We start from the raw sequence: 11,224 nt of genomic DNA, 5'->3' as shown, positions 1-11,224 counted from the left end.
CTCTCATGCAAATTATAATTTAAATAACTACTCATATTAGTTTAATGACACGATTCATTATTTAACTTAGAATAGAACTTGGACTAAAGAGTCTGAAATCGTAAAAACAAGCTTGAAACTTTATCACAAAGCTTCAATTTTCTTTGAAGTAAAAAATTACGTGTCAATACAATTTCATTGTGCACATAATTACTTTTAAATAAATATATATATATATATATATATATATTTCAAAATTCATCAAAATATGCCTATTTTGTGATCACAGCATAATATTTATATCGAATCAATAAATACATAATAATATATATTTATACTCAGAATATTATTTTACAAAATGGTAGTACCTATAAATCATTCAATTTTTTTATTTTTTTTAAAAGTATCAAAATAAATATTGAGACCCGTTTAAATTTGAATGCTTAACCGCTTATTTCTCACTAATAACTCCCAGTATTCTTTTTCAATGAGCAGCCAAGTTACGAACGAAACTGCTAATATAAAGGGCTGCGGAATTTTATTACAACATCCATTTTATTGGACTCCCATACCTCTCTCTCTCTCTCTCTCTCTCTGGGTGTTCTTTGTTTCACTTTCTCAGGTAAGATTACTCTCTCTTTCTCCTCTTTATTTATATCTGTGGATTTGATTTGAATTGATACGCTTACATTTTTTGTTAATTTTTTCATTTGTTGTTTTGAGAGTAGATATTTGTTTCCTTTTTTTTCTTCTTTCTATTTTATTTGGCTTGTCGATAAATTTCCTTATATGGCTCATATTTCATAATAATAAATGCGACTTTGTTGTGATTTTTTTGATACAAGTATTACGTTTACGAACTTTCTTAACAACTCACATTTGTAGTTTTCTTTAGCTCAATTGTTGAAGGGAAGCATAAAATTGTCTATTTAAAGAAATTAGATAATTAAATATTGCAAAAAAAGAAAAAGAAAATCAGCGAAATTGTATTGTTCTAACTTTTGGGTTGTGCTCATGGGTCCAACATCGATTTAGTATGGTATTAGAGAGAGATTGTGTGGGGTGGAAATGCCCATGGTCCCGGGCGATTGAAGGGATGGAAATACCTAGTGGCGGACCTAGAATTTAGGAGTTGTGGGTGCTCGGAAGGTTCAACACATATGTTGATGTCCAAAGCCTTTAAAGTTCCGCTTAGAAATTAAAACACTTAGCAATATTCTTGGTTTACTGGGTGTTTTTCTAAATCTTATGTCAATTTTAATACATTTTTAATATAATCATACCTAGTCTGTGTTGAATTTAATGGGTGCCGGAGCGCTACAAAATTGGTCATAGATCCGCCCATGGAAATACCACGGTCCGTGAATGTGGATGCTCCACTATGGGAAAGAGTCTGGGCGTGAGCTGTGGGTGTTGAAGAGAAATATCACATCGGCGAGGGATGAGATCCGTTGGCTCAATATATGACTTGGGCAATCCTCCTTTGTTTGAGCTAGCTGGTAGGAAGGTATCATTTGATTAATATGAGGACTCTTACTTTTCGTGGAGGACGGTATGTGGTTGACTGATATTGTCAGTTGCCATTTAGCTATTGCATTTCTTTTCCTGATAGCGGGTCACATGTATAGGACCAACTGGGGTATTGCTAATGGACTAAAAGATGCTTTAGAAGCTCAAGGTGCCTTTAAATGTCAGGGCCACAAGAAGTGCATTTGTTCTTTTGGAACTTTATTCTTTTGTAATCTTAGCCTTTTTGGCTTTTGGCTGCTTAAAAGAAAAGCTACTCTGGTTCCACATGTGTTTGTTATTTATATCTACACTTTTTGGGATTGCGAATTTGTGCTTCTTCTTTTGTAGATAAAAATGGAAGGTTCGTTCCAATTAAACTGAAATTGTTCCCTTGGTTAATACGGTTTTAGTGTTTTCTGTTGATTCATGAGAACTACATGTTTACCTTGACTTTTCTAATGTTTGAATTGATACCGTTGTTTCTGGACTGCATTAATCCTGGTGATGAATTTTTCAACTTGCCCCACTTAGTAACTTGTTTATCTTGTAGTGACTAAATGCAGTTTCATCATATTCCGTGCAGTGTAAAAGCAACTTATAGGCCTCCAGGTGAGGAAAGAAAAAAATTGAACTTGTTGTATTTTGATAAAATACTGCTGCTTGATAGTAATTATTTTGGAGGATGAAAAGATTCAATCCACAAATAGTTGTGCGCTTTCATTGCCATACATAAATGTATTAATGTATCTGGAACAACAAGTCTCTTAACAGCCCATATGCCTTAGGCCCTTAGCTACGTGAACGAGTACAATTAAGAAATTGTACCGACTACTTGCCACATGATGTTAAATATTATATGTTGCAAATAAATTTCATGGTGTACATTGTTTATGATCGGTTCCACTAACCAGGCTTCACCACCTGATCTCCTCATTAGGAAACTCAAAAAGAAATAGCATATACGAATGGTGTTCTGTATGTTGCCAATGTTTTTATTGGAAAAAGAGTGCAAAGAAAGTTTAAGTTACTACAGGAAATTTTTTCCCTGTCAACAACTCCTACTTCTCTTTCATCTCACAAGATTGGTGCTTACTATTGCAGTCTTGCGTTTTAATTTGTAAAGTTTGCTTATGGTTCTTTATGGTATGTTCTTTTGCTTTGAATTAACAGATCACTGGTCATGCTTTTGTAATGATTGCTTTCACATATAACATTCTGCAATCTTGTCATTTTCTTGGGAATTGTTGATCTCTCCCTTTGTCTCCTGTATCTCGCTGTCTCTTATTTGATATAGATGTTACTTCACTGAAGATTTCGCAATACTCTTAGTTTGGGATATCAGGTCATTCATAATTATTAATCTGAAACATGTCAATATTTTCCTTTTGGTAGTTTTTTATCACTTCATCCCAGTGTGTGTTATTTCAATAATAGTAAATATCGATCATGCTTGCTCATGCAGATATGGATGTCTCTGGAGGTCAAAGTTTGTATCCTTTACACCGTTGCAAAACTGTACACCTGGTTTGTCACTCATCTTGCCTGTCTTAGCTGAATGTGAAAATTTGCTGTAAAAATACTCAATGAATAGTATTGATCCTTCCTAGTTAAGATTTTTGATTTTATAACTTTCTTTCTGATAAGAGTTTTGGACTATAATGACTCTAAAATATGTAGGTGAGGCATGCTCAGGGGGTTCACAATGTGGAAGGAGAAAAGGACCATAGCGCCTACCGATCTCCACACCTTTTCGATGCACACCTTACTCCTCTTGGTTGGCAACAGGTAATATATAGTTAGACATGGCTACCTTTCTGTCCAATTGCTAACCTAAAATATTTGCTTGGACAAATATTTTTATTTTGATAAAGAACTTGTCTAGTGCTAGGTGTCTTTTAGGTGAGGATCGTCGTTGTCCAATGATAATGGTGGACTTCAAGAAACTGCATTTTGTTGAAGTCTTTCCCCCTGTCCTTTTCCTAGCTTTTGACTTTATCTTAGAAATGTTATCTATAATAGATTCCGACTACAAGGACCGAATTGATTATCTTCTTGCATAAGGATAATAGCTGTCACTTCACACTTGAACATTTTTTTTTTTTTGCCATTAAGGAACTTAGTTTTGTGGTTTCATCTGGTTTCTTTCAGGTAGACAATCTACGAAAACATGTTCACGCATCAGGAATTTTTAAGAAGGTGGAATTAGTTATCACTTCTCCTCTATTGAGGTACATGCTATGTTTTATATCTTGGTATCAATAATCTGTGACATCTTTGTTTTTTCTTCTCATAACATGTTATGAAAGTTTCACCTTTTTTGGTAACGTGTGAACAATCTTATGCTTTTGATGTTTTTAAGCAGCACTGAATTTCTTGAACTTAACATAGTGATATCATATGTCTTGAGCTTAGTGAGGCCAGAACTGGGTTGTACCTGTGGTATATGGCTTACATGAGAATTACAATTTGTGTTCCTGGGGTATCATATGCAAATAGGACGCATTATTCATGAGATCATTTCTCATATATCTTTTAAATGATTACATTTCTGGTGAGAGGGATTAGTTGGGGGCTTTTCGGCATTGTTGAAGGTAGAAGGTAGTTTTATTTTAAGAGGTCTGCATGCATGTGACGACTTAGATCATGCTTTCTCTATCTATTCTGGATTTGTTAGCTGCAATTACCTATTTTGGAGCCTCCAACTCTGGTGGTCTTGCATTGTAGGTGTATGCAAACAGCAGTTGGAGTTTTTGGTGGAGAAGGTTACACAGATGGAATAGACGTTCCCCCACTCATGGTGACGGATGCAGGAGAAAGTAACCATCCAGCAATTTCAAGTTTAAATTGCCCTCCCTTCATTGCAGTGGAGGGTTGTCGTGAACACTTGGTAATGTCATCCTAAAAATTACCCTACTTACTGCCAAAATGTTAATTGATCTGTAAAAATGCATATCAATTATGTGAAATAATTTACAACTACTTGAAGCATTTGAGCGATCACCTGGCATGAGAGTCCTGTGTGGTGTCTTGCTAATTATTACTGAAGACTGGTATTGGCATTAAAATTTCATCAACTATAGGGGATATTTAGAAGCGAAATAAGGTGGTTAGGACAAAAGATTATGGCCTTGAAATTGCTTTGATGGTGCTGCTTTTTCTTTTATTTACATTGATGTTGGTGATCCTTTTCATTTGGTATATACTCTTAGAACTTTGTTAGACTGCATAAGTCCCTGATTAATTAGACCAGAACAAGATTGATAAATATTTCATCATACTCAATAGCATTGTTAATAGCTCGAATCAATACGTTAATCACATCTCGTCATGTTCATGCTTATCCATTTTTTTGTGATGACTTAAGATCCAAAAGGAACTCCCTGAAGTCTATCCAGTAAGTAATTAATGCAAAATAAGGGAAAGCCCATTGGGCTTTATTGGATATATGTGGCTTGACATTTAGTGAGGATGTGGCATGATCATTCCCTCGAGTTACCTTGAACAAGTGGGTGGCTTGTTTCTCTTATGTTCCACGGAGTCTTCGAGCTGTATTCCCTTTAGGTTGACTTTGAATAGATTGTTATACTATAAGGAGGAGAAGTCATTTAACTACTGGTTTGAAATTTGATTATAGTGTATTAGTTTGTTGGTAAGATGTCAAATAAAGTTTAGAATGATCTAAAATGATTTTTTTATATTAGTTTGAATTGTTCAAGCGGAAAACTTTTTTTCATCTAGGGAAGAGATCTACTCTTTTGGGGATGAACCAAAAAGGTAAGGCTCAGTGTTAGTGGGACGAAGGGAGGTTATTATAAAAAACTGTATTCACTTTTTAATGTTAGAATACAAGAAGTTTATTTGCTTTATGTGTTGCAAAATGCAGGGAGTTCATTGGTGTGATAAGAGGAGAAGCATTAGCGAATACAAACCTCTATTTCCTGCAATTGATTTTTCCCTGGCAAGTACTTTGGCTCTATTATACTTGGAAAATACTCAGGCTAGCTTTAGTTTTTTGGTATGATTTACCTGCTGCAACATACTTAAGAGTTTTCTCATTGAATAAGGTTCACTTTGATTTTCCCAGATTGAATCTGATGATGATGTTCTCTGGAAGCCTGATGTTAGAGAGTTAAATAAAGACGTTGTTTCCAGAGGAATGGAGTTCTTCAAGTGGTAAGTGCTGCTGTGTAGAATAAGGCTTTTGGAAAATTCATCTTCTGGAAGTGTTACTGTTCAAGCAAGGTTCCTAAAGCAGATTCCAATGTCCTATTTGTTCTTATACCGCTACAGGTTGTGGACACGGAAGGAGAAGGAGATTGCAATTGTTACACATAGTGGATTCTTGACTCATACCCTTGGTGTATTTGGTAATGATTGTCATCCAGATGTGCAAAGAGAGATACGTAAACGGTAAGTTCTCAACTCAATGGTGAACCAATAGGCTGGAAATTCGTTTGATCACATTGTAACTCCAATTGTTGAACTAACATCAAATGACCCAATACATGATAGATGCCTGATGGAACTCTAAATGCTATCACCTAAAGATGACAAATTAGGGAAATACAAATAAGGACTGAACTTGACTGCACTTTTATCTCTCTGGTCTGCCTTATGCATATAGATATAAAAGGGCCATCTTTCTACTAATTGATGTCTGTGTCTCGCAAGGACATGTAGCAAGTCATAGAATGTGGTTGTTAATCAAGTTCGCCTTATTGACTATGGCGGTTATCTTCATGCTGCATTCACTTCCTTCCTGTAGATTAATACGGATCATCATCATTTCCTCCCACTTATCCTTCCTTGTGGGTTTCTTTCTTCAATGTTCTAAGGGAAGTAGAATACATCAATACAAGCATGCATATATTTCTTTGGGGGCTTTGATTTTCCCTAGCTCAAGCTTCAACCGTTGTTTCAGATTTTGGTAGGAGAGTTAAAATTATGTTTGCTGTCAACGCTCTCCATTTTTAGATATAGTACATTGTTTCAGCATTTTCCTTGTGATAAAACGTTATACTGAAAAGTGGTGACCACTTTAATCTTTTGATGTTCTCGTCTCATGTCCAGATATCAGAACTGTGAACTTCGGTCTATGGTTATTGTCGACAGAAGGTTTGTGTCTCTAAAACCTGTTGAACCAATCTATCTCCATATTTTTTGATTGCTGCTGACTTTGCTTCTGTGCAGCATGATAGAGTCGGATTCTTCAGTAACTGATTATCCAGGAAAAATTCCAAGTGGAGAAGATGCACCAAGTGACGATACATGTAGTGATCGATCAGACGAATTGCCAAACTGATGATATTCCAGGCAGTGGCAATAAAAAATGATTCGAGTTTGGATTGCTTTTACGATTCTTTTAAAGTAATGTATTACAGTATTAGATCATCTCATTTGGAGCACTTTGTGGCTGACCATGAATTTGTCAGATTCTTGAGAAAGTAGACAGGCAAATTAGTTGTCTGAACGTACAAGCAAGTGCTTTGATGCCTTACGAATTATCTGTTGTAGAATCACATTTCATACACACACTATAATTTGTATTGTTATTTTTCACTTGATAAAATACTGGGGGTATGCATACATCCTGCCCTCCCCACATCTTGCTTGTGGGATTACACTGGGTATGTTGGTATTGTCATTGTTGTTGTAAGTACCAGGTTTCCAGACTTTCATGTAGCATGTTTCTAGCTACATTCTGGTTTTGTAGAGTTTTGGTCATTTGTCAAGCTCAGCATCATGCTTCCTTGGGACCCTAAATGAATTCGTCTCATTTGCCTAAATTATGGTGATGTATCTCATACATATGTTGGTGAAAGGTATAGTGCATACTCCATAGATTAGTTGAGGTGCAGGCAAATTAGTCTGGACATCGAGGTATAGTTTGGTGCACCGTCGGTGTAGTTTTTTTTTTCCACCATAAGTGACTTTTACCTGTTGTAGCAGGTCATCCATTTTTATATTTTTACCTGTGAAATGAATGACCTACTACAGCCGGTAAAAGTAACATGATGGTGTAAAAAAAAAATTACACGGTACACCAAACTTAAATTCTAATATCATTGGTACGTTTCGTGCCTAACCTTTTGGTGAGGATTTGTCTAGTTACTACCTATGTAGCACACTTGCAAACAAAAGTAGCTCAAGAATGCACATCATTTTAAATGTTGAAAATTCTCAACATTCGATTTTTATCAATCCCTTCTACAATTTCCTAATCCTGGTTCCCTCTCTCTCTCACACACAAACAAACAAACAAAAAAAGAATAATCAAGTCAATCAGCTTCTCTACAACCCTAAAATTTCTTTTTTCTATGGTTAATTACTTATATCTCAAGTTCTCTTAGTAATTTCGTCAATACTAATTTATACTCTTAAAAGATTATTGCTAATGCAGTAAAATTAGCTCTAGCCAGCTTGTTTCGTTGGAAGAAATCAGCTTAATTTAGGATTGGAAAAAAAAAGGGCAGCCGGTGCACTAAATCTTCCGCTATGCATAAGGTCGAGGGACGGGGTCCACCACAAGGGTGTATCATACACAGTCTTACTTTGCATTTCTGCCAGAAGTTATTTCCTTACTCCAAGGCTCCCCTTCCGAGCTTAATGTAGGACTATCATATGTATTCGCTGCACCAATGACAGCTCGTCGGGCGTAGTTCATGAATGCTTAGGTATCCTTTATTTTCTATTTTCGGGACTAGTTGATTTGGCAGGTAGCTAAGTGTCTTTTGATGCCAAGATGGTGTATTTTCAAGGCATACAGACACACACCAAAAAAAAAAAAAGATTGATGTGGACACAATTGGGCAAGGTTCAATTCTTAGTTGTGTTAGTTAACCAACTCTTAAAGCATCAGCCATATCATAGGTCATGAATCAAATTGACATCCCTTGGATTTTTTCAAAAATATAATATTAAGGTCTGCATATAAACACATTGCAATTAAGGTGCATTATTTCATCATGTCACGTTGATAAAGACATCATTTTGATACTAATCAATTGATCATATCATTCAGCTTGCATAAATAAATAGAAAGCAACGAAATTAATAAAAAGTCTAATTCACTTCAAATCAACTCATAATACCAATCATTTTACATTCAAATTAACTTTTGTTCAACACTTAAAAATGTACAAACTGCCAGTCTGTAACATACATAATACTATATACTGATTAATTATGATAATTAATGAACATGTTAATCTTTATAACTTTATTATTTTCGTACTTGAATGATGTTATTTTTTATAATTGTTCATGAGAGGACATTTTGTACCCATTGTGACTGGCTCTAAATTCTTCATTTGTCAAATCAGCAAATTGATTAATGCCCAATTTGTAAGGTCGAGTCCCAGCCTTGTTGACAAATCAGCAAAAAGATTTTTCCCACACGAAGTTTGTGAATAAGCGAATGTATGATAATGAGCGAGGAATATTTATCTTTCTACTAAACAGGATAGGAATTAATTAGTTGCTTTTTTGTGGATGTCAACTAAGTATCTCAAGTAACTTGCTCCCGGTTGTTGCAATTCATAACAATGTGCCTCTTAAACTAATTAAAGCTTTCACAAAAGCGCGATAGATATCTCATCGTTGCTCTATTATTTGTTGGAAATCAAAGGAAATATGGCAAAAGCAATAACAGAGCTACCAAAATGTGAACTTAATTAACGTATGGTGCAGTTAGTGCTTGTAATTTTCTTGCACTGTCTCACTGTACAAACAATGTATAACTAATACTATGGTTTGTAATCACTTATATACCGATCAACAATAATTAACGTGGGGCATAATCCATGTTGCTCTAGTTTATTAGGTACTATACATTTTATAATTCTTTTTCCCTTAAAGAATCATTAAAAGGAAATCAAAAGCTTTATTGTTTACTCTGTTGAAATTTCAAGGTTGAACAAATAGTAGGAACGACGGCAATAACATACTCAACGCAATTTCATAAAATAGGGTGAGGTCTGTTAAGGACAGAGTAAATGCAAACTTTATTCGGCACTTTGAAGGTAAAGTTTTAGATAGACACTTGACTCAAGAAAAACAGTTCAAAGTCAGGGACGACTCAAGCATATTTTTAAGATTATTTTTTATAAAGTCTATTTTTAAAATTATATAATCTATTTCTTCTAATAATTCTTTTATAGTTAATTATATAATCAACACATTTAATTTAATTTTTAGTACTCCAGATATATCAAATTCATTCTAATAATTCTTTCCTTTATATAAAAAATTGTTTTTGTCTACACAAAATATTTAATATTTTTTTAGAAAAAATCAATAATATATTATTGCTAAAAAGATGAGGCCCCTCAAAGGATACTGTACAGAAAGAAAAAAATAGATAAATGCCGTAATCCAAGTACAAAAAACTGCAAATACTAATTAAAACTTGAAGGACAAAGAAATTACAAAAATGATACTATAACCTTGTATGAAAAGATAAGCGAGACAACACTCATATATATATATATAATCAGAAACAACGTTGACTCCTAAATCTCCCAACACGACTAAAGGTGCTTTTTGTGATACTAGAAGGAAGCAAAGCCCTGTTGACAGTAATATATAGCAAGTGTAAGCTCAAAAGGTAGTTGCAGTCACAGTGTTTTCTCACAGGAAAATGATACCATGCACATGGGTAGTGTCATTACATTAGTTGGCTAAGCACACAACAACCAATGATCACCCCAAATTAAATATTGCATTACAAACAACACATGCATGCACTCAAAATATATATGTCCAACCCAATTATGTATCCTATTGTGTTAAACTTTTCTCCTTTAAATGCTTCCACATATTCTTTACCCAAAAACAACTAAGCTTTATGCACTAAATAAAAGTTGGTCTTCTTATCTAATTATATATGTTATTGTGCAACTATAATCAAATAATATTGTTTAACCATTAGCAAAGTATAAATTGTTTTTATAATATTGACCTAATTACTTTTCAACCATTAACCTACAATAAATTGCTACTTTTCACTAAGTAATTTTAACCTAAATTGTTCAGACTATTCAAAATAATGTATTTTTGGAGGATCTAATATGAAAGCTACGATAGTTTTGGAAAGTTCGGAGCAAGATATGGAACTTTGAACAATAAAAATAATTTTTAAAATACTCAACTATTAAAAGCTTAACCAGACTACTATATTCAACTGCTTCAATATTTAAAAATTGTAACCTAACCCAATTAGCTCATCAAAGAAAAACAAAAAAAAAATGGAAGCACCCTCATAATTAGTCTCACAATTGAAACATTTGATAAGTGACCACCATGAAAACGAAAAAATAAATTGCACAATTCCATCCAATATGGCACCCTCATCATCAATTACCAAATCTTTTCCAAATTATCCAAGCTTCGTTTTCTATAGTTTAATAATTATAAGGGATATTGAGATTTGATATAACTAATAAAATTAACATCATGTAATTTAAAAATTATAGATTCAAGCTGTGAACTCGCAAAAGTTGCATAATATATATAGTACACGATTGCATATAAAGATCCTTATGAACCAACGTTTCATAAATGCTTCGTGTATCGAAATTATTTTTTTTTTATTACAAGGATATGGAGTATTATCTTTTTATAAATCCAATCAAACAAAAAAAATAAAATCAGAGTATATCCAGAAACCAAAAGACAACTGTCCCCTTATATATTTGCTGCAGCGTCACCATCCTTCACCCACCCGTCGTGCTTCTAT

At 34.1% G+C, this 11,224-nt stretch overlaps 1 protein-coding gene across 3 annotated transcripts; it reads left to right on the top strand.

Moving 5' to 3' along the window:
- Window positions 1–434: 434 nt before the first annotated feature.
- LOC107867335 (phosphoglycerate mutase-like protein 1) lies at window positions 435–7,118 on the top strand. 3 transcript variants are annotated; one of them, XM_016713510.2, is made up of 11 exons: window positions 435–601; window positions 2,039–2,097; window positions 2,951–3,012; window positions 3,166–3,273; window positions 3,637–3,716; window positions 4,213–4,375; window positions 5,372–5,446; window positions 5,573–5,661; window positions 5,779–5,898; window positions 6,559–6,603; window positions 6,679–7,118. In XM_016713510.2, the coding sequence occupies exons 2-11, from the start codon at window positions 2,046–2,048 to the stop codon at window positions 6,788–6,790; spliced, it is 906 nt and encodes a 301-aa protein (XP_016568996.1). In that variant the 5' UTR covers window positions 435–601; window positions 2,039–2,045; the 3' UTR covers window positions 6,791–7,118. The 3 variants fall into 3 exon arrangements, with proteins under 3 accessions (XP_016568996.1, XP_016568998.1, XP_047267028.1); XM_016713512.2 differs by lacking the exon at window positions 2,039–2,097 and having other exon boundaries at window positions 456–601; XM_047411072.1 differs by lacking the exons at window positions 435–601; window positions 2,039–2,097 and adding an exon at window positions 1,756–1,849.
- Window positions 7,119–11,224: the final 4,106 nt, after the last annotated feature.

This window comes from Capsicum annuum, chromosome 4 (assembly GCF_002878395.1).
Source record: "Capsicum annuum cultivar UCD-10X-F1 chromosome 4, UCD10Xv1.1, whole genome shotgun sequence".
In the NCBI taxonomy this organism is placed as follows: domain Eukaryota; kingdom Viridiplantae; phylum Streptophyta; class Magnoliopsida; order Solanales; family Solanaceae; genus Capsicum; species Capsicum annuum.
This window is presented reverse-complemented; position numbering and strand designations above follow the sequence as displayed.

What these genes read in the sequence shown, in the direction of transcription:
- LOC107867335 (XM_016713510.2), top strand. Translation starts at nt 2,046, where the DNA reads ATGCAGTTTCATCATATTCCGTGCAGTGTAAAAGCAACTTATAGGCCT. An exon ending in CTCCTCTTGGTTGGCAACAG is followed by an intron (nt 3,274 to 3,636) that starts GTAATATATAGT and finishes GGTTTCTTTCAG; the next exon opens with GTAGACAATCTACGAAAACA. An exon ending in CAAAGAGAGATACGTAAACG is followed by an intron (nt 5,899 to 6,558) that starts GTAAGTTCTCAA and finishes TCTCATGTCCAG; the next exon opens with ATATCAGAACTGTGAACTTC.